The sequence below is a fragment of the Orcinus orca genome, chromosome 2, assembly GCF_937001465.1.
Source record: "Orcinus orca chromosome 2, mOrcOrc1.1, whole genome shotgun sequence".
NCBI lineage: Eukaryota > Metazoa > Chordata > Mammalia > Artiodactyla > Delphinidae > Orcinus > Orcinus orca.
Window position 1 is genome coordinate 25,400,039 of NC_064560.1, and position 22,442 is coordinate 25,422,480.

Below are 22,442 nucleotides of genomic sequence, written 5' to 3' on the forward strand. Positions count from 1 at the left end.
ATAAATCATGGGTTTGCATTTTTAAAACCCTAAGGTTCTGTCACTTTCTTCCTTGGATTTATCCTGAGTTATTTATGGATGAACTAAAGAACAAAGGAGAAAGCAGGAGGCTCATGAAAGCTGTTCCTCTTCTTCAAGCCCTCCTCACCAGCGATGAGATAAGGAAGGAAGAAGAGGCCGGGCTGGGGGCAGGAGAGGAGGGGCAGATTTAAGGAAGAGCTCCCAGGGTGACAGGCCGAATTGGGATCTTGGGTGAACGAGGGTCAGTAGGGGATTCTCCTGGTGTAACTGAAAGTGGAACACAAAGCTGATTCAGCTCGGGGAGGTTTGCTTTACAAGTTTATCATCTTAGTTGGCTGTTGTCTTGCTGTAGGAAGTGACAGCACAAGTGGGAATATTGGTCCCAGCTGTTGGAACTTCCACCCAGGATGGAGTTTCTATCCTCACCATCTGTTCATGGGGCCTCCCTGTCTATCTCCGTTTTTTTGTTTTGTTTTGTTTTGTTTTTGCGGTACGCAGGCCTCTCACTGTTGTGGCCTCTCCCGTTGCGGAGCACAGGCTCCGGACGCGCAGGCTCAGCGGCCATGGCTCACAGGCCCAGCCGCTCCGCGGCATGTGGGATCCTCCCAGACCAGGGCACGAACCCGTGTCCCCTGCAGCGGCAGGCGGACTCTCAACCACTGCGCCACCAGGGAAGCCCTCCCTGTCTATCTTCTTGGTGCTTTGGTGCGATGAGGAGGGAGAAAGAAAAAAAAAAACTATTGCGAAAAACAACTTTGTCTTCTGAGTTGCTGCTGAGGTATTTTACACTATGATAACCTTACTCACACCCAGAGTCTGGACATTTAGATAAAGACTTGAATTGAGGATGCCGCCATAAGTTCCCGCTTTGCTTTTCCTCGGGCACCTTTTAAAATAACGCCTTACAGTGAAGTCTGTGAAAAGTTAGTGACCTTCGCCCAAGCACCTTGTAAATAACAGGTGCTCGCTACCCTGCTCTCCATCTCCTGCTTGCCGCCACCTGGGACGGAGGACTGATTTTCCCCAGGGTCACTGCGCCCCCTCGCTTCTGCGATCCGTAAGTAATAATCAGTCTATGACTCTACTTCCTGTGTGGGTCTATTGAAACTTCACCTTCAATCAAAACGACCCCCGTGGGTTTCGCTTCCCCAAAGCGGGAGCTGGGATGCTGAGAAAGCTGCCTGCCGACACCCTGTGAGTGACTGCTGCTGCCTCGTTCAGCAGGTCATAACCTGCATATTCTTAATCCATTACATCAGCTCGGCTTCTCCACACGTCTGGTCCCCGCCTTGGCAGCTGGCTCGGCTTAGTATCAGATATAACGTTTCTCCTAACCCTTTCTCCACCCCTAGCTTGTACTTAATATTTTTAGCTGATAACTTTCTCTACAATCATCTGAAGTAATTTACAAAGGACAATATATTATATATTACACATTGCGTACCATATATGTAACACTTATTGAGCATTTGTTATATGTGGGGCACTGTTCAAAATGCTTTTGTTAACTCGTCTGATTTTCACAACCACCCTGTGGTGTGGGTCCTGTTATTCCCATATATGCAGAACTGGAGAGAATGTGGTTTCAAAGTCAATTAAAAAGTAAAAGTTCCAAGCCAAATCAAACAAAAACAAACACATAGATACAGAGAACAGAATAGTGGCTACCACAGGGGAAGGGATGGGGGGAGGGTAAAATGGGTAGAGGGGATCAGCTATATGGTGACAGAGGGAAACTAAATGTTTGGTGGTGAGCACGCTGTACGGTAGACAGAAGTAGAAATATAATGTTTTACAAATAAAACTTACGTTATAAATCATGTTACCTCAATTAAAAAAAGTTCCAAAACAACTTTGAGTTAAAAAATAAACTTTAAATAGTTGTTAAACACACACTACTCTGACATGTTTAAATCTTTAAGATTCAAAATCCATTTCATCGCTTAATTTTTCAACTAAACGTGATTAAATTATGGCTATGAGGCTGCAAATGAATATAACTGAGTTATCAAGAAATGGATTGGGGGCTTCCTTGGTGGCGCAGTGGTTGAGAGTCCGCCTGCTGACGCAGGGGACACAGGTTCGTGCCCCGGTCCGGGAAGATCCCACGTGCCGCGGAGCGGCTGGGCCCGTGAGCCATGGCCGCTGAGCCTGCGCATCCGGAGCCTGTGCTCCGCAACGGGAGAGGCCACAACAGTGAGAGGCCCGCATACCACAAAAAAAAAAAAAAAAAAAGAAAGAAATGGATTGGTCTCTTGGAGATTTTTGCTACTTATCACAGGGAAGAAAGTAAGGGGTGATTTTCCCCAAGAGCAGACAAGATTTTGTATTCTACAGTGTGGGACTCTCCCACCCGAGGGATGCAGTTTACAGATTATGTATTTGTTTGGTGTTTGTTTATTTGATTGCAGAGTAACAGGGAGGTGGACCCAAATAGGCCTTTTCTGGACAAAGACCTTGGCTAATTGAAAGAATCTGACTAGATTGTCTGTGCAAAAAAGGGGGTCAGGTAGGTCTGCTGAGACCAGAGGCCGGAGGGTGGGTTTGGACAACGACCACCCAGAAATAACCAAGAAGACAGAGGTGACAGAGGCCTCTCTCTATTTTTCCTGGCAAAATCCATGAGAAGGGAAGACAGCCATTTGCCTTTGGAGGATGGGGCGAGAGCGATATCGGATTTGTGTTGATCTTGGCAAGTGGAAGCTTGGAGCCAGATAGGAAGATTTACAAAAATAAGAAAATGTGGTATTTTTTATACTTCGAGGATTGAGAAGCAATTCCTTCCCCTTACAGTCAACATTTGTCTTTCTGCTCTTCAGCACAACTAGTTTTCTCTGGGTCCCTCTGTCTCGTTTTACTGCCTCGGTGCCCCCAGGTTGACAGCAGCAGCTAGGTGCCCACGAGCTGATGCCTACAGACTTATATTGCCTTAGCTCCTAAGTCAGCATCTCCCAAAGCCAAGGACACTATCCTTTGGTGAGCAGTGGAATGATCGCCCCCAGTCTGGGAACCAGCTGTGTCTGGTTCCTAAAAGGCTCCCCGAGTCTGCATGCTGTCCTTCAAGAATCTGAGAATTACCATGTGACCCAACAATCCCACTCCTAGGCATACACCCGAGAGAACTGAAAACATATGTTCACACAAAAGCCTGTACATGAATGTTCATAGCAGTATTATTCCTAACAGCTAAAAGTTGGAAACAGCTCAAATATCCATGAACTGGTGAATGAATAAACAAAATGTGAAATACCTATTTAATGGAATATTATCCAGTCATAAAAAGGAATAAAGTACTGCTACACCCTACAACATGGATGAACCTTGAAAAAAATTACACTGAGTGAAAGAAACCAGAACAGAAGGACATATCGTCTGATTCCATTCCTGTGAAATATTGAGAATAGTCAAATCCATGGGGAAAGAAAGTAGATTTGAAGTTACCAGCAACTAAGAAGGGGGGAAATTGGGAGGAACTCCTAACAGGCCCTGGGTTTCTTTTTGGGGTGATGGAATTATTCTGGAATTCGATAGTGGTGATAGTTATACAACGTCATGAATAAAAACCACTGAATTATACTCTATAAAGTGGTGAATTTACTGTTATAGGAATTATATCTTACTTTAAAAAGTTAAGATTCTAAAGAAGGAGGAAGAGGAGAATGGGTTGGGGAATAATCCATTAGCCTTGATCCATAGCCTCCCCTTCTTGGTGGCCCAGTGTGACATGTTACCCTCCCATCCTGAGGGTTCACTGTCTGCTCCCCTCCAGAGGACAGCCGATGGCTGAAGACCCAGCTCCCAGGTATCATCTCTCCTGACCCCACAGCCCTGTCCTCAACTCCAGCTCTGCCCTGAGTGGTGGCTGCTGACCAAGCTCCCCAGCCCTGTAAGGGACCCTCTTATTTGAAGGCCCCAAACAAGCTCCCATCTGAGTCACCCTTGAGGTGTGGACACTGTACCGCAGGGATCCAACTCTTCTGCATCCAGGTCAGTTCCTTTGGCCTGAGAAAACAGGTCTTGGACTTTGTTCTCAGAAATAAATATACCATATCGTTATAGGTGGAAGTGTGTCACCCCAAAAAGATATATTGAAGTCCTAACCCCCACTAACTCAGAATGTCACCTTATTGGAAATAGGGTCTCTAAGAGGTCACCACGTGAAAATGAGGTCATTAGGATTAGGGTGGGTCCTAATCCAGTACGACTGGTGTCCATATAAAAAGGAGAAATTTGGACACAGAGGGAAGACGAGGTGAAGACACAGGGAGAAGCCAGCCACGTAACTGCAGTGACGCACCTACACACGCAGGAGCACCAAGAATTGCCGGCAAACACCAGAAGCTAGAAGAAGCAAGGAAGGATCTTCCCCTGGTGCCGTCCAAGAGAGCATGGCCCTGCAGACACCTGGATCTCGGACTCCTGGCCTCCAGAAGATCAGAGGACCAATTCCTGCTGTCATTAAGCCACCTAGTTCTTGGTACTTTGTTAAGGCAGCCCTAGCAAAATAATACACATACAAAAGCACAGGGCTGTTTGGGTGTGGATGGCAGAGATTCACATGTTTCTAAAAGAAGAAACCATCAGTACTGCTTATAAAAAGAAACAAACTACTGACACACAGCAACTTCAATGGCTCTCGAGCGAATTATACTGAGTGAACAAAGCTGACCTCTACAGGTTACAAACTGTATGATTCCATTTACATAACATTATTCAAATGACAAGATTATAGAGATGGAGAAAAGATCAGTGGTTGCTAAGGCTTAGGGAGAAGGTGAGAGTGGAAGGTGGCTGTGACTAAAAGAGTAGTAGTGGGAGGGATGCTTTTGATAACTGTTCCCCGTCTTGACAGTGGTGGTCACAGACACCTACATATGTGATGTGTAGTGCCCAGAACTGAATACACACGCTCCATTGAGTGCACGGAAAATGGACTAAATCTGAGTAAGGTCTGGGGGTTGCATCAATGACATTCCCTGCCTGTGCTGTTGTACTGGAGTTATTCAGGATGTTACCACTGGAGAACAGATGGAGACCCGAGCCCAGAGACGACCCATCCTGCCTAATTTCACTCCCAGAACTGGGGATTTCTGATTGTGCGTCCCGAGCTCTCTCACTGCACACTCGCTTCTCAATAATGTCAGGCTTAACTGGAGATCCCAAGAAAGAAAAAAAGCCACCTGCAAAGCAGCAGCTAGCCGAATCGTCTAAGGCACAGAGGTGAATAACTGTCGGTCCTCCCTCCCACGCCCGCTTCAAATAGTTTAAATGTTCTTGGGGAAGAAAGAGGCAGCAGGAGTAAGAAAAGTGGCGGTGCCGGGAGCCAGGCAAGGTTCGGGACAGGCGGCCTGGGCTTCGTTCCCGGTCTGGGCCTGGGCGCACCGGTCAGGTGACCGGGCCAGCCGCGCCGCGGCGATATCCCCGCTGTCACTCAGCGTCACCGGCCCGGACCAGCGGGACGCGCGGCAACTCGTTCGCCAGCTCCTGGTCCAGGACCTTCGAAGTCGGAGCAACAGGCAGAGACAAGCGAGGCGAGGTGACCGAGTGGAGCCGAAGCCAGGTGTGACGCCCACCGGCCGTGCTTACGGGAACTAGTCTGCTTCCCGAAAGCTTCTCCCACTCGTCGCGGGGACACACGACGGAGTGGACTGCTGGGGTCACCAGGGGCGAGAAGGGCAAAGCCGGGGAGGACCCCGGGCCTCCTCAGGGCACAGTCCGGGTCCCCGTCCCGCGCTGCCGGTGGCGTTGCGGGGACCGGGCGGCGGCGCGGAGGTCATAGGGTCTTTTTCCAGGGGAGGAGGTGGGGATGCTGAGTCACGGGTCTGTCACCGCTTCTCACCTCTCCAGCCCTCGGGGGCTAAAGCAAAAGCAAAAGCGAAAGCGAATGCGGCTCGCGGGGCGGCCGGTCTCGGAGCTGCGCCCGCCGCCTGCTCCCGGGCAGTGGACATCTGAGCGCGCGAGCGGCGGGGCGTCGCGTCCGCGGCGAGCCCGGGAGGAGGCCGGCGGGGGCGCGGCCGGGGTCGGGCCATGTCGGGGCGGCTCCGGGGCTGCGGAGTCGGCGCCCTCCCCGCGCTGCTGCTGCTGCTGCTCGGACCGCCGGCGACGCCGGGTAGGGAGCGCGCGGGGAGCGGGAAGCCGGGCTGGGGTCGGCCCCCAGCACAAGGGTGTGCGGCCGCGCGCCGGGGACACGTGGAGGGACGCGGGGACCGTCGGCTCAGGGCCCCGCGCCCCGGCTCGCCTGGCCTCTCAAGGCAGGGAGCGAGTGGTCGGGCTTTTCATTCTACGTTTTCCCCAATTTCCGAGGCAAAGGGAAGAAGCCGGGGTTTGCAATGCGGGCTCGGAGTTGAGAGTTTTACAGCGATTTCGAGAAACGCATCAGCCCCGCGAGGAAAGCTGTGCGCGCGTTCATCCGCCGGCAGTCCCCCCGGGGGATGGGGCGGTCCGGGGAAAACGACTGGTCTCTACCCTCCGATCAAAGCAGGTTATATGGGGGGGGGGTGGTAGGACGGGGTACGGACTGCGTGCGTCCCGGAGGAGTGAAAACGTGTCGGGCAGGTTGCACACCTGGGGGACCTGGCAACAGCTCTAAATTCTTCAGCACTAGAAAACCGAGAGAGTGCGCGGGGTGGGGGGCGCGCCCCGGAGTACGCGGTACCAGGCAAACGGGGAAGAACGAAGTTGAGGATGGCTGGGTGTGTTCGGGAAGAACTTTAGGTCGCACAGATGTCATTTCCCGGTTAGACTCGAACGAGTGTCCTATAGGTTGTAGATTTTCGTCCCGAGAGCTAGACAAGAGGGAGGAGAAAGGAGAGATGGGTCTGGCTTTATCCACGTTGGCGCGCCTTAATCTTGTTACAGTCACGGAGCTCTTTGAGGGTCTGATGAAAGCTACGAACTCTCTCCTCTGAAAAATACATGAATGCACATACTTCCAAAACTTGCATATAATTTTGGGGTTTGGGACCCCAAAGACCAACCATGGACTCTCCAGGAGATAGTAATCCCATGATCTGTGTGTGTGTGTATGTGTGTATGTTTAAGGCAACACTCCTAATAACTTACCTCCAGTCGGGCCAGTCTACCCATTACTCCATCAGAGGCGTCCATCCACAGTTGTGGCTGGCTGGCCTGCTGTGAACCCATAGCTCTGAAGGCTTTCCTAAAGTTTAATTTTCCTGAGACTATGTTTGCATTTCCCCCAACTTCTGAGAATCTGAGTTATGTTGGTGACGGAGTCAGTTGGCTAGCCAGTGTCCCACACGACCCCTGGGGAGATGTGGGGCACAGCCAGAGCACTGGGGCAACTCGACTGGACAATGTGAAAGTGAAATTCACCTTTAGTCAGAACCCGGCAAAGATGAGCCGTCTGCTTACAAATGCAGATGACACTGCAGGCAAGCTCTCTAAAGCTCATCAACCAGCATACCTCTCTGACCCCACAAAGGCATTGCTGCCATCTTTTGGCTCCCGGTGTTTCTTAGTTTTTCTTAAACAGTTCTCTCGGGTGTACAACTGACAGATAATAAACAGTATACATTTAAAGGCACAATTTGACAAGTTCAGAGGTAAATGTTTAGTCACGAAACCATCACCACGGTCAAGAGAGTAAACATGACCATCACTATCAAAAGCTTCCTTACATCTTGCGTTTATCCTGACTTCCCAGCCCTGTCCCCCAGGCAACAAAGATCTGCTTTCTGTCACTATTGATTTGTTGCATTTTCTAGAATTTTATATAAACGGAATCATGCAGTTTGTACTCTTTCTTGTTTGGCTCCTTTCACTCATAGTAATTATTCAGAGAATTCTCCAGCCTTGTAACTTGTATCAACAGCCCATTCTTCTTTATTACTACTGTTCTACTGCATGGATATTGCAGGGTTTTTTAATCCATTCACTTGATAGTGGACATTTTTGGGGTTGTCTCCCGTTTTTGACTATCACATATCAAGCTGTTATGAACATTCACATATAGGTTTTTATGTGGACAGAGGTTTTTGTTTCTCTTGGGCAGAGAAAATGGCTGGGAATGGAATGGCTGGATCACGTGACTTGTGTATGTTTAATTTTTAAAGAAACAGCCAAATTATTTTCCAAAGTAATTGTACTCATTTACACTCCCACCAGCGGTGGGTGAGAGTTCCACTTCCTCCACATCCTTGTCAGCACTTGGTATGGCCAGTCTTTTTTTGTTGTTTAACTTCTAAAATTTTTAATTTTTTTACAGCTTTATTGAGATATATGTAATTGGTATATAATATTGTGTAAGTTTAAGGTGTACGACATGATGATTTGATATATGTGCATATTGTGAAATGATTACTACAATAAGATTAGTTAACACATTCATCATCATCTCACAGTTACCAAAAAAAACCTGTGTGTGTGTGTGTGTGTGTGTGTGTGTGTGTGTGGCCAGTCTGTCTTTTTAATCGTTCCATTCTAATAGATGTGTAGTGGTCTCTCATAGTTTTTTGTTTGTTTGTTTTGTTTTGTTTTGTTTTGGGGTTTTTTTTTTTTTTTGGTACGCGGGCCTCTCACTGTTGTGGCCTCTCCCGTTGCGGAGTACAAGCTCCGGACGCGCAGGCTTAGCGGCCATGGCTCACGGGCCCAGCAGCTCCGCGGCATGTGGGATCTTCCCGGACCAGGGCACGAACCCGTGTCCCCTGCATCGGCAGGCGGACTCTCAACCACTGCGCCACCAAGGAAGCCCGGTCTCTCATAGTTTTAATTTGCATTTTCCAAATAATGAATGATGTCGAGCGTCTCTTCTTGTGCTTATTTTCCATCAATATATCTTCTTTTGGTAAAGTGTCTAGTTAAATATTCTGCCCTTTTAAAAAAAATGAGTTATTGAATTGAGTTTTGAGAGTTCTTTCTATATTCTGGATACAAGTCCTTTATCAGATATATGATTTGCAAATATTTTTTCAGAGTCTGTGGCTTGTCTTTTCATTCTCATAAGCATCTAATGAAGAGCAGAAATTTTTTTTATATAAATTTATTTATTTTATTTATTTAATTTTGGCTGCGTTGGGTCTTCATTGCTGTGCATGGGTTTTCTCTAGCTGTGGCTCACAGGCTCTACCCTTCCTTGCAGTGCTCGGGCTTCTCACTGCGGTGGCTTCTCATTGCAGAGCACAGGCTCTAGGCACGTGGGCTTCAGTAGTTGTGGCACGTGGGCTCAGTAGCTGTGGCTCGTGGGCTCTAGAGCACAGGCTCAGTAGTTGTGGTGCACAGGCTTCGTTGCTTCGTGGCACGTGGGATCTTCCCAGACCAGGGATTGAATGTCCCATGTCCCCTGCATTGGCAGGTGGATTCTTAACCACTGCACCACCAGGGAAACCCAGAAATTTTTAATTTGGATGAAGTTCAGCTTATTAATTTTTTCTTTTATATACTGTGCTTTCAGTGTCATATCTAAGAAACCTTTGCTTAAGTTAAGGTTACAAAGGTTTTCTTCTGTGTTTACTTCTAGAAGTTTTATAGCTTAGGTTTTACATTGATGTCTGTGATTCATTTTGAATTAAGTTTTCATATAATGTGAAGTATGGCTTGAAGGTTTTGTATTGGTTTGGTTTTGGGTTTTATTGCATGTGGATATCCAGTCATTCTGGCACCATTTGTTGGAAAGATATCTCTGCTGAATTGCTCTTACACACCTATTTTGAGCATCAGCTGTTTATACATGTGCTGGCTGCTGTAGACAAAACATCCGTACGTGAAAATCAATTATATTACTAGACATTAGCACTGACCAATTGGAAACTGAAATTTTTTTAAAAAGCAATATCACTGGCAATAGCATCAAAAAGTATGAAATATGTAGGGATAAATCTGACAAAAATGAGGAAGACCTGTACACTGAAAACCACAAACCGCTGCTGAGAGAAATTAAAGGAGATCTAAATAAACAGAGGTATATCATGTTCATGCATTGGACAGATCAATATTGTTAAGCTGTCAATCCTCCCCAAATCAAAATTCCAGCAGGCTTTCTTATAGAAATTGACAAACTGGTTCCAAAATCCACACGGAGATGCAAAAGACGTAGTATAGCCAAAACAACTTTGAAACACAACTGAGTTGGAGGATCAACACTTCTGATATTGAGAGTTAGAAGGTTACAGTAATCAGGACAGTGTGGTATTGGTGTAAAGATGGACAAAAAGCTAACAGAACAGAGGGTGCCTGATGTTTTTAAGTGAGCTTAGAAGTGGATACAGATGATTAGATTTGCTACTTGGCAGTATGATCCTGGTCAGGAATTATACAGGGCAGCTCATTCCTTACAACTAGCTGGGTAAATAATAGTCTCAGATCTGTTCCTGTTAGTTTTCAGCGCTAACAGACACAGCAAGTTGAAACCCATCATCTCGGCTAGGAGGTCATTTGCTTCTTAAAGATCCTCGTAACCTGAAAGGCTGCAGATGATTTGCCCAAAGCAGCTGGAAAGGGCAATGATTTGTTTGAAGATGAATATCCCTGCTCATCAGTTTGGGTTTTGTTGTGCAGGGTGCTAGTGTAGTGCTTGGGGGTGGTTGTAAAACTTATGTCTTTAAACATTTTTTAAACCATTTTTCAGAATCTGGGAAGTTTTGCTAAAACCTTTTTTTTTTCCAAGTCATTTTTATCTCATTATTGCTTTGTGCTGCTACTGATAGCAAAAAAAGTGATAAAAACTTAAATGTACAAAATATGGGATTTGTTGAAATCAACCTAAATGTCCAACAGTGGAGGATTGCATAAGTAAAATAGGGTTGCTTTCAAATAGTATGCATCATATGATTCCATTTTTACTAGAAGATCTAGTAGTTGTCATTGAGTAGAAAAATTATAGGTTATGTCTGTGTGTATGTGTCTGTGTGTGTGTAGTTGTCCGCCTTTTCTTATTTTTCTGTCGTAATTTGAATTGCTTTTGTAATGAAAGGAAATAAATAAAACAACAAAAGAAATAATGCAAAAAAGATCTAGAATTTTGGAATTTTTTTCTAATTCATCTTTAATTACTTATAGCCGATCTTGTTTGCCAATGTTTTTGTGGCTTTATAAATGTTTCAAATTGCTCAAAATCAGGTTCTATAAAGTCACTGCATATAACATTTGTGCATTATATACATACATTTATAATCCTTTACAACTTGTTTGAACAATTCCTTATTGTTAGAGCTATTTGTAGGCTTACTGTTACCTTCCAATGGTTGGATATTTAGGTTGTTTCAAAATGTCTGATATTCTAAAAAGCACAGAGTAGGAATAACTGGATGAAAATTAGCTATAAAGAACAAAAAAGGCAAGGGGAAAGCCCTCAAAGTCTTTTTTAAATGGCAGAATGTTTGAGGATATTCTTTTTCAATCAAATCATCACTTCAACTAACTTGTATTCGACTAAATCACTTCTGCCAAATTGATTTTACCAAATAGTACGTAACTAAGTAAAGTCATGTATAAAATCCCCTAGTATATACTCTTGGAGTCATATCCGTGTTACTCGTTACACATGGTTGATGTTGCCTGAATGTTTCCACTTGGAAAGACTTACTTTTCTTCTGTGCGGAAGGGACCTAATTAAGGGCTCTGGTGGGGGGATATTATTGGAGCTGCATGGTGGAAGGGGTTACTCTTATCAAGAGTGTGAATAACAAACTGTAGTCAAGAGGGTCTGGAGGCAGGAAGCTAAGTTGGAGGCTTTTGCAACAGTTCCAGTAAGTGGTGATGAAACCCTGAAGCAAGGCAGTGTCAGTAATGGAGAGGGGAGGGGGCAGATTTCCTTTTGAGTTCTACAAGTATAGAATGTATTTCACTCTTTCCCTTTTTTGTTTGCCCTTCAACCTATAGCCACTCAAGTCTTCCAAGCCTTCAAAAGTCATAATTTAAGGACTTGAACTGTGATGAATCCACCTACTACACAAAAGGTAGATTAAGAAGCTCAGTGAATGAGCCTGAGAGAAGAGAATTGATGAGTTAAGGGCATGACCTGGCTGTGGTTGGTACTTACACTGAGTGCCAATAGGAAAGAAATGTGTTGGCTTGGCTGGCGTTTCAGCCAGAAAAATAATGAGGAAAAATGGATTCCTGTGAACACAGAGAGGCTTTTATGCTTTTGAGACATCAGAGTCACAAAGAGCTTGAGGGCAGAAAGCATATCCTATACGTCTGTATCCTACCGCAGTCAGCATTCTGTAGACATTTAAATAATAGAATAAGAGAAAGAAAATACTCGAATGGATTCTGACTTTCCTTGAAGACTGGGAGGCGCCTGCTACCCTTGAACTCTGGATGCAAGACTAGGCCAGGGCTACTTACTCATACTAGACTGTGTAAACTGACTTGATAAAAAAGTCTGATTCACAGGTTCTGAGAAGTGAAAGAGGTGTGGCCCTACACAACTATTTTGGTGACTTCATTTAAATGATCAATAGGACTTGTTATTTATATTTTTTGCTACTTAAGAGCTTTGAAAATGCCAGAATCTTACATTTTCTCCCACTTCCATTACTTCATCCGTTCCACTCTGTAGATTCATAAGCTAGTAACTAACTTGAGAAAACACCCATCACATACTGGGCTTAGTTAGAGCTGTAAGAGTACCAGAGAAATATATTCCCCCCCTTCAGGAGCTTACAATATTGTAAACAAGGTGAGACTTGCTTACACTGATTATCGAAGGAACAATGTTATGAGAGAATATATAGAGAAATTATAATTGAAGTATCAAAAGATGTGATTAAGGCCTCTGAAATGAAAGGTTATTGATGCAATCAAATGTGTTATCTCCAATGCACTTGTGAGAGAGTCTAGCTTTGTAAAGTTAGTTACTGGCCAGTATGTGGCTGATTGGGTTGGCTGCAGTATACTAATACCCTGTGGATTCATGTATCAATTATTCATGGATTTATCTTTCTTTGAGGACTGTTCACAACAGAAAGTAGACTCCCTTTTTTAGCAAAATGATAGAGTAGGTATTCTGAAAAACTCTCCTGCTGAAAAAAATACCCAGAAATGATAAATAATACAGAGCAAACATCTATTAAAATCCATAGCCAATAAAATAGGTAAACAACTGTTTAAAGCAAAAATAATAATAATGTGTTGTAGTGCTTATAAAATATGTAGAAGCAAAATGTATTACAAAATAGCACAAAGGCTGGGCAGAGAGAAATGAAAGTATATTGTTTAAGGCTCTTATACTATATATGTGAAGTAGTATAATTTCACCTGAGAGTAAGCTGTGATAAGGTAAAGACACGTACTATAAACCCAAAAGCAACCACTAAAATAATATAACCGAGAATCATGAAATTTCTATGGGACCATCTCCATAGAAAATCCTATGGAATCTACAAAAATGCTACTAGAATGTGTTTAGCAAAGTTGCAGAGTACACAATTAATTTACAAATATCAGTATACAAAATGCTAGCAACAAACAATTAGAAATTAAAATAAGAATAATGCCATTTGTGTTGAAATAAAAATATGAAATACTTAGGAATACATTTGACAAAATATGTACAAGATTAGTACTCTGAAAACTATAAAACATTTCTGATAAACTACTGAAGATATAAATAAATCAAGAAAGATATTGTGCTTTTGGATACTGAGAAGACTCAATATTATTAAGATGTCAGTTCTTCACCAGCTTGATCTATAAATTTAATGCAATTCCAATCAAACTTTCAGCAGGCTTTTTTTTTCCAGTTAGAAATTGATATACTGAGAAATTGATATACTGACTCTATAACCCAGTGAAGAACCAAACTCACCTTTGAAAATAATTAACAAAGTTAGAGGATTTACACTACCTGACTTTAAGACTTATTATAAAGCTATAGTAATCAAGACAGCATGGTATTGGTGTCAAGATTAACAAATAGACAAATATATCAATGGAACAGAATATCAAGTCCATAAATAACCCCACATACACTTGGTCCTGTGTCAAGATCCTACACTAAATACCACTGGAGGTCCACTGCTGTGGCTGCTGGATGAGAGGAAGGAAGTTTTTTAATGCACAAAACCTGTCAAAGATACAAGGGAGAGGTTGGCTGCCATGAAAGGAAAAAGCAATATAACTGAAAACTCCAACCCTGAGAGCCAAGCACACAGGGCCAGCCTAAGAGTGAGGCTGGATTAAGACCACAGAGAACTTCCCCTGATGCCACCACATCCAGGCAAGCAAGCACCAAGTAAAAAACACAGCAGTCAACTGCTCAAGGTGGGGTGGGCAAGAGTGTGGAGAGACAACCCCTGTGGTTTAGATAAATGGAAAAGGACAAAAGATGAGGGTGGAGCGGGAGCACTGAGAAGCATCTTCTGCCACTCTAGCCCCCACCCTAAGCACAAGATAAGACTAGAGGAGGGGCTTCCCTGGTGGCGCAGTGGTTGAGAGTCCGCCTGCCGATGCAGGGGACGCGGGTTCGTGCCCCGGTCCGGGAGGATCCCCCCCGACCCCGGTCCGGGAGGATCCCACATGCCGTGGAGCAGCTGGGCCCGTGGGCCATGGCTGCTGGGCCTGCGCGTCCGGAGACTGTGCTCCGCAGCGGGAGAGGCCGCAGCGGTGAGAGGCCCGTGTACTGCAAAAAAAAAAAAAAGATAAGACTAGAGGAATTTGAAGCCAATGGTGTTCTGAAGGTAACCATAGCAACAACAAAATCCAAATCCAATTCAACAGCTGACTAGATTGACTCAATCCTCCCCACGTCATCAGTTTAGCAGAAGTGTTCACATTTTCAGGCATAAATACTATTTATCTCAGTTCTACACACATAGTTCAGTGTTCAATCAAAACTTATGAGACATATCAAAAAGCAGCAATAGCACAGTCCCACTATGAAGAGACAGAGCAGTAAACAAGACTCAGAGTTGACCCAGAAATTGGAACTATCAGACTGGAAGTTAAAGTAACTATCATTAATATGTTAAAGGCTCAAGTGAAAAAGATGGACAGGATTCACGAGTAAATGGGGAATTTCAGCCGAGAGATGGAAATCGTAAGAAAGTATCAAATGGAAATGTTAGAAAATTTTTAAAAAACAAAATGAAGCAAGCCTTTGACAGGCTTATCAGAACACTTCACACAGCCAAGAAAAGAATCAGTAAACTTGCAGATAGGTCAGTACAAATTACTCTAACAGAAACATAAAGAGAAAAAATGAAAGAAAAAAAAAACCCATAGAAGAGTATCCAAGAGCTGTGGTACAATAGAAAGTAGTCTAATATATGTGTAATCAGAATTCCAGAAACAGAAGAGAATGGAGCAGAAGAAATATTGGAAGAGATAATAGTTGAGAATTTCCACAAATTTATAAAAGATATTCAGTCACATATCCAGGAAACTCAGAGAACACCAAGAAGGATAAATGGCCCCCCGCGAAAAAAAAAAAAAACAAAAACCTCATGCTAGACACATCATATTCAAACTGCTGAAAAGTAAAGAGAAAATCATGATAAGAAGAATAAAGATACATTATACACAAGGAACAAAGATAAGAATTACAGTAGACCTCATCAGAAACTATGCAAGCCATAGGAAAATGGAGTGACATCTTTACAGTGCCAAAACAAAACAAAACTGTCAAGCCAGAATTCTAATAATCAGGAAAAGCATCTTTCAAAAATGAAACCAAGGGCTTCCCTGGTGGCGCAGTGGTTGAGAGTCCGCCTGCCGATGCAGGGGACACAGGTTCGTGCCCTGGTCCGGGAAGATCCCACATGCCGCGAAGCGGCTGGGCCCGTGAGCCATGGCCGCTGAGCCTGCGCGTCCGGAGCCTGTGCTCCGCAACGGGAGAGGCCACAACAGCGAGAGGCCCGCTACCGCAAAAAAATTAAATAAATAAATAAATAAAATAAAAGGTGTGGAGAGAGGACAAGAAAAGAGGGGAGGTCGGCACCATGAAAACCACAATTAGGGAAATAATTAAAATTTTCCTGACCAAAAGGTAATCTTGGTCTGAGTTGTCAAGGGCTCATAGAGTTTCCTTCAACAGGAAATCTCAAAGAAAGGGCCCAAGTGCCACTCATCAGGTGGTTTTTCTTTGGATACTTATTTTTTAACTTATTTATTCCAATACAACCTCCAACTTACCATGAAGTTGAAAAGATAGTACAAAGACCTTCGGAATATCCTTTACCCAGATTCGCCAGCTGTTTACATTTTTCCCCATTTGCTTTATCATTCCCCCATCTCTCTAAATAAATCTACATTTATTATACACGTGCACGTTCTTCTGAAGCATTTAAAACTAAGTTGGTGACACTATGCTTCTTTATGCTTATATATTTCAGTATGTTTCCTAAGAACACATTCTCTTACATACCTTCCTAAAAAACAGCACTCTCACATAATCATAGTACAACTATCAAAATTAGGAAATTTAATCTTGACATAATATTATTATCTAATACTTAGTCAATATTCAAATTTTGTCAATTGTCCCATTAATGTCCTTTTTAGCTGTTTTCTTGCTAATTCTGGATCTAATCCAGGAACATGTATCACATTTAGTTGTCACATTTCTTTAGCCTCTTTCAGTCTGGAACATTCCCTTTGCCTTTCATTTTTTTTTCTTTTTTGGCTGCGTTGGGTCTTTGTTGCTGCGTGCGGGCTTTCTCTAGTTCCCGCGAGTGGGGGCTACTCTTCATTGTGGTGCACAGGCTTCTCATTGCAGTGGCTTCTCTTGTTGCAGAGCACGGGCTCTAGGCATGAGGGCCTCAGTAGTTGTGGCACTCGAGCTTAGCTGCTTCGCGGCATGTGGGATCTTCCCGTACCAGGGCTCGAACCCATGTCCCCTGCATTGGCAGGAGGATTCTTAACCACCATGCCACCAGGGAAGCCCCTCTTGATCTTTCTTGATCGTGAATACAGGCCAACTACTTTTCAGAATGTCCCTCAGTTTAGGTTCATCTGGTGTTTCCTTGTGGTTAGATTCCAGTTATGGATTTGGGGGAGAGAGACCACAGATGTGATGCTTGTGTCCTTGTCAATGAATCGGATCAGGAGGGATATGACAGCTATTTGTCCAAGTGTTGGTGATGTTACTTCTGATCACTTGGTTCAGGTGGTGTTTGTCAGCTTTCTCCGATATAGTTACCATTTTCCCCATTGTAACTAGTAACTAATTGTGGGAAGATTCTTTAGGACTCTATGTACCAGTCAGGATTGTGGTCCTAAGAATCTAAGAAGAGCAGAACCACCTTGTGCAGCTATGGGAGCCGGTTACCATCTAGGTGAGCTGTTCCTTCTGTGTCTGGAGCCGGAGCCTCCAGGCCACGGTCTGAGTGGGAAGATGGTCATAAAGTGGGGGAAGCAAGAGCCACCTGGGAGCCGTGAGGCCAAGCCGTTGGCCTTTCATCTTCCCTCCGAGACTCCAGCTTCCACGAGGAGCGTGTCCAGCAGAAGCTGGCGCTCCTCATCATGGCAGAAGATACACACCTAAGGCCCAAAGGTGGAAGAAGCTGCAGCAAAGAGTCACAGGGCTGGAGAAGCTGTTTGGCCACCCAAGGGAGCCTGCAGATAAGCGACAGTGTGTGAGCGGCAGCGGCCCCTGTCTCCCAAGTGCAAAGGAACATGGATGCTCCTTCCCTCCTTCCAGATTGAACATAAAATCTTTGTTGTGTCACAGGCTAACTGGACACCGTGCAGGGAGGGGAATTTAGGGCGTGTGTGTCCAGCTCAGCTAAACTAACGCAGGGCAAATCTGCCACACTATGTAAATACTATGTCCCTCATTTTTGCATCCATTGTCCCTTTTTCTTATTCCATCATCCTGTTTATATTTATTAGTTAGCATTATACTGAAGGCTTTCTCTTCTCCCCTATTTAGTTATTAGTCCTTTATTTATTTATATTAGCACAGACTTGAGTTTTGTTTTATTTTACTCCTTAATCTGTTATTATATTTGTTTTGACACTCAGATTGTCCTAGATTGGCCAGCAATAGCCAGTTCAACCTGGCCACTAAATCCTTTTGACATGTTGCCATCATTCTCTAAGCCCTTCCCTACTTTCTGGTACCAGATATTCCACGCTCACCTTGTGCTTTCCCTCTCCCGGCCCCGGGTCAGCCTTTTCTCCAAGAAGCTGAGGTTCCTTTTAGTGGAGACAAAGATCTTGGTACTAAATGTGTTTTCCGCTTATATGTCATTGCTTCCAGGCACTGTCAGAGGACACAGGTAGCGTGTGCGCACACACTCACGTGTACACACAGAATCACGTATACACAGACGTGTACACACACACTATGATTACACTCTGACACCTCCAACCCCAATTCTATCCCAGCACCGCAGGGTGCATTCCAGTCGTCCCCTCCCCATTTCCATAGTTGTAACTTCCTCCAACAGTGAGGACCCTGGGTTGAGTATGTCTTACTCACTGATGACTGGTTCCAGTAGAGAATCAGGAAGAAAAGGAGGGATGACAGTGACTTCAGACCTTTGCCCTCAGGTTTAACAGCAGAGATGGGCTTGGGAGGAAAATCTACGGATGCTACAAGAAGTCACTACTCATTCACTCAGGATCTGGCCCAGCGTGCTTTGCCTTGTAAAACAGAGGTCCTCAACTGTGTGCACAGCACATTTCCTGATCAGTGTGTAAAATTCACTGTTGCTCAAGTGAATATACCAGCAATGACAACGTTTGGCAGAAGGGGTGTCGAGCTGGGAGGGGTACTACCTGCTATGAATCTAAGGTGAAGTCGAACCACCACAAAGAAGACTGCATATTTACTGAAGGCTGTAAGAACTCTGAATTATTATATACACCATAAACTTAGGTACTTTTATACGCAATAAACTATCCCACCCACATAGCAGCCAGCCCTGAAGGATGACCAAGTGAGTTACACATTAGCATGGATACCCTTATGCTGTGGCAGTGGCTCTTTATAACTTGCTGACATGGTCACCATTGTCTCAAAGTTTTAAATCCCCTTGAGTGGGAGGGCGCAAATGTTTGATTTCAGAGAGTGCCACAGACACTCAAAGTTGAAAGCCACTGCCCTAAATGGAGGGGAGTATTTTAAGACTTAGAAGATGTAGAACAATTTGCTGACAAAAATCCCAAATCTGAAAACAACACAGAAAACAGGGAAGACTGAAAAAAGGTGGCCGAGGAAAGATCAATAGATTCAGAACATCATTTGAGGGACTTCCCTGGTGGCGCAGTGGATAAGACTCCACGCTCCCAATGCAGGGGGCCTGGGTTCGATCCCTGGTCAGGGAACTAGATCCCACGTGTATGCCGCAACTAAGAGTTCGCATGCTTCAACTAAGGAGACCACGTGCTGCAACTAAGAAGGTGGTGAGCCACAACTAAAGGAGCCCTGGAGCTGCAACTAAGGAGCCCTCCTGACGCACCTAAGACCTGGTGCAACCAAATAAATAAATAAATATATATTTTTAAAAGAACATCATTTGAAATTACAATCAGTGGATTAAGCTGAACTTGAGGACTACACAGCGAATAAAAACGTTTGGGAAGGGATTCAGGCGAAAGAGGTACAACCCAAAGACCAGATGGGAGAGAGAGGAAGATGAAGGAAGTAAACCTAAACAGCCAGATTTCTTCTCTTCACTATGAACTTTGTTCATACAAATTAGTAGGAAATTTTTCTTTTAGAAAACTGGTACATTGAAATAACGATTATCTTATGATCTCATTGAAAAGAAAATGAAAATGTTTGAGTCCACTATAGAAGCCCTGCAAGCGAAAAGAGAACATTGTCACCATCAGGATGGAGTGATAAAGGATGGCAGGCTGTATGTTATAGTTTTACAAATCTAATATTAGATGTCAATGGGGCTTTAAAAGAAGAGTCAGGGGTTGGATTAAGAACAAAAAGCAAACAATCCATTTTCCCTCTTGAGACTGGGGAGACCAAAGTAAAGCCTGGAGTGACTAACCCACCAAGCTCAGGTGGGCTCCGGCATGAGGATGCTGACACCTCAGTGACAGAGCCTGAAGCAGGAGGGGAGGGTCTGACAGCCGCCCCAGCAGTGGGCTGGCCTGTCTGCAGGCTGCTGGGCACTTGACCGTGGATTGTTCCAACCACACTCTGAATCTGGCTCCTTCTTCTTTTTTTGTTTAAGATTTTTTTTTTTAATGTGGACCATTTTTAAAGTCTTTATTGAATTTGTTACAACATTGCTTCTGTTTTATGTTTTGGTTTTTTGGCTGCGAGGCAAGTGAGATCTTAGCTCCCCGACCAGGGATCGAACCTGCACCCCCTGCATTGGAAGGCGAAGTCTTAACCACTGGACCGCCAGGGAAGTCCCTGGAGACGGCTCCTTGTGATTTTGATATCTAAAGAGGCCCACCTGGCCAGCAAGATGTGGCATAAGGGGTCCAGGTGGTGGTGACGCTGAGAGTCAGGTGAATAAGTGTCCTGGTGATTCTGGCAGTCATTCTCTGACATCCAAACCTAGGCCAGCAGCTGGGGAGTGTGGAAACCCAGGGGATGCCCTCTGGAGGAGAAGATGGACAAGACCTGGGCAGAGGGGCAGTCCCTAGTCCAGAAAGCTAGGGTCCTGGACAGAGGCAGCCCAGTCCACAGGGAGCAGGTGAGAAGGATGGTGAAAGCTGCTATTTGGGGGGCCCGTGGCTAGTCAAAGCTGACCCCAGATCCTGCCCGACCAGAGGAAGGTTCGGATTTCTAGGAAGCAGGCACAGGTTCTGGTGGGGTAAATCAAACAAGACTGGCTTATTCGAAGGCTGTAGAAGGAACTCAGCACCACCAGGACACATGGGTGAAGACAGAGACATTTTCCAAGGCAGATGAAGATTCATGTTCTGGAACCCAGCATCCTCAGCACGTCATGCAAAACTGTGGAAGATGGTCACAGTTTCCAGACTCTGTCCCCCTCCGGGCGTAGCACAGGCTCTAATCTGGATAGGACACTGTCCAATCCCGATAGGTGACTGAGCCCACCTCATCCATTTGGGAGTTGGGCTGTTCCCAGTACTCTCAGGTGGCTAAATCAGCAGATTTTCAGACTAGCACTGTCTGATCCTAGCCTGTTCCCAAACTCAGATATGAGAACAAAGGACTTCACTAGGTGTCATGCTAACAGCACTAGACGAGCTACGGAGCTGACTGCTGATCTACTGAGCATCTGTCTACAGAGAGGTGCCTCGGAAATGAAATGAAGGTCCAGGATGGGGCAAACCCCAGGACACTGGTTTTAGCCATCAAGTTTCATACAAAGAAAATCGTAGGGTCTAAATCTTGCTCAAATCTTTCAACTTCCAACTAATTAGAAGGGGGCAATTATTAAGAAAACTTTAATTGTTCTAGTTCTGGCTCTTACCTTCTTTTGGTAACATTCTTCTGATAAAACGTATCTTATTTTTCACTCCACATGCACTTGGTCACATTCACAGTCTGCTGGGAGTGACTTGTGTCTTGTCTCCCAAAAGCCTGTCCAGAATCCTCCCAAATGGCCTCACAAGTCTTCTCGGCTTCAATTTTACCCTAAGCTGCCCTAACTTGCCCAGAGAAAGGAGAAAATTCCTAATTCTAGGATCTCCTCCCTTTTTCACATTCATTTAGCAGCAAAAGCACTGAATACCCACCCTTGGCATGGTTTAGCCCTCTCTTGCCCTGTGGTCAGCCAAGGTTTCTGACTTTCTGTGGCAGGGTATATTAAAATCCCCTCCCCCACTTTTTATTATGAAGTATTTCATATATTTAAAACAGTATATAATATATACACATGACTAATATTCTTCCAGTCCTCATCAGTGTAGCCTTTCATCTATGGCCAGTGGTTACTCCGCGGGGTCGTGGTTAATGCCAACAGCTATTCTGATTGTGGGGCTGAGGGAGGGCTTTCCTGAGGAAGCGACGTTGAACTAAGCTAAGAAGGGTGGCAGGAGATGGCCAGCCAAGAGTGGGCGGGGGAGGTGCATGGTGAGAGGCATGGGGGGACCAGAGGCCAGTGTGGCCAGAGGGAAGGGTAGCTGGAGAGGCAGACAGTGCCGGGTCCAGCAGAGCCTTGATTTTAGTTTTTATTCTAAGAGCAGTGGGCAACCGAGGAAGAGTGAAGTCATCAAACTTGAAGTCATCTGAAGATGATGCCGGCTGCCTTGTGGAAATGGATTAAAGGCTTGTAGGGATAGCAATCCAGAGGCTAAGAGATACTAAGGCTGGAGACTGATGGGAGTGGAGGGCAAGAGAGAGAGGTCTCTATTGATGACCCCTGGTATCTAGCTATGCTGAATGGCTGGTACTTGAGGCAAGATTCTGGACAGCTTCTAGACAGTGGGGGCCCTTCCTCAACATCTTCCACATGCTTGGAATCTGAGGTGTATCCCCAGGGGCCCCTACGATAATCCAGACCCCGACTATAAAGTTATTGACTACCACCCGTGTTCCCTCGGAGCAAGCTGAAATCTCTTCATCTCTCCCCTCTCAT

The 22,442-nt window shown here is 44.9% G+C and overlaps 1 protein-coding gene across 5 annotated transcripts in view; it reads left to right on the top strand.

The window, feature by feature from the left end:
* The first annotated feature begins 5,936 nt into the window (after positions 1–5,936).
* The window catches only part of IL15RA (interleukin 15 receptor subunit alpha), a 29,012-nt gene continuing 12,506 nt past the window's right edge, over positions 5,937–22,442 (top strand). For all 5 annotated transcript variants that reach the window (XM_033409169.2, XM_033409171.2, XM_033409172.2 and 2 more), the window contains exon 1: positions 5,937–6,130. In XM_033409169.2, the coding sequence (XP_033265060.1) occupies positions 6,049–6,130 (82 nt within the window). In that variant the 5' untranslated portion in view covers positions 5,937–6,048. The remainder of the gene's footprint in view (positions 6,131–22,442) is intronic.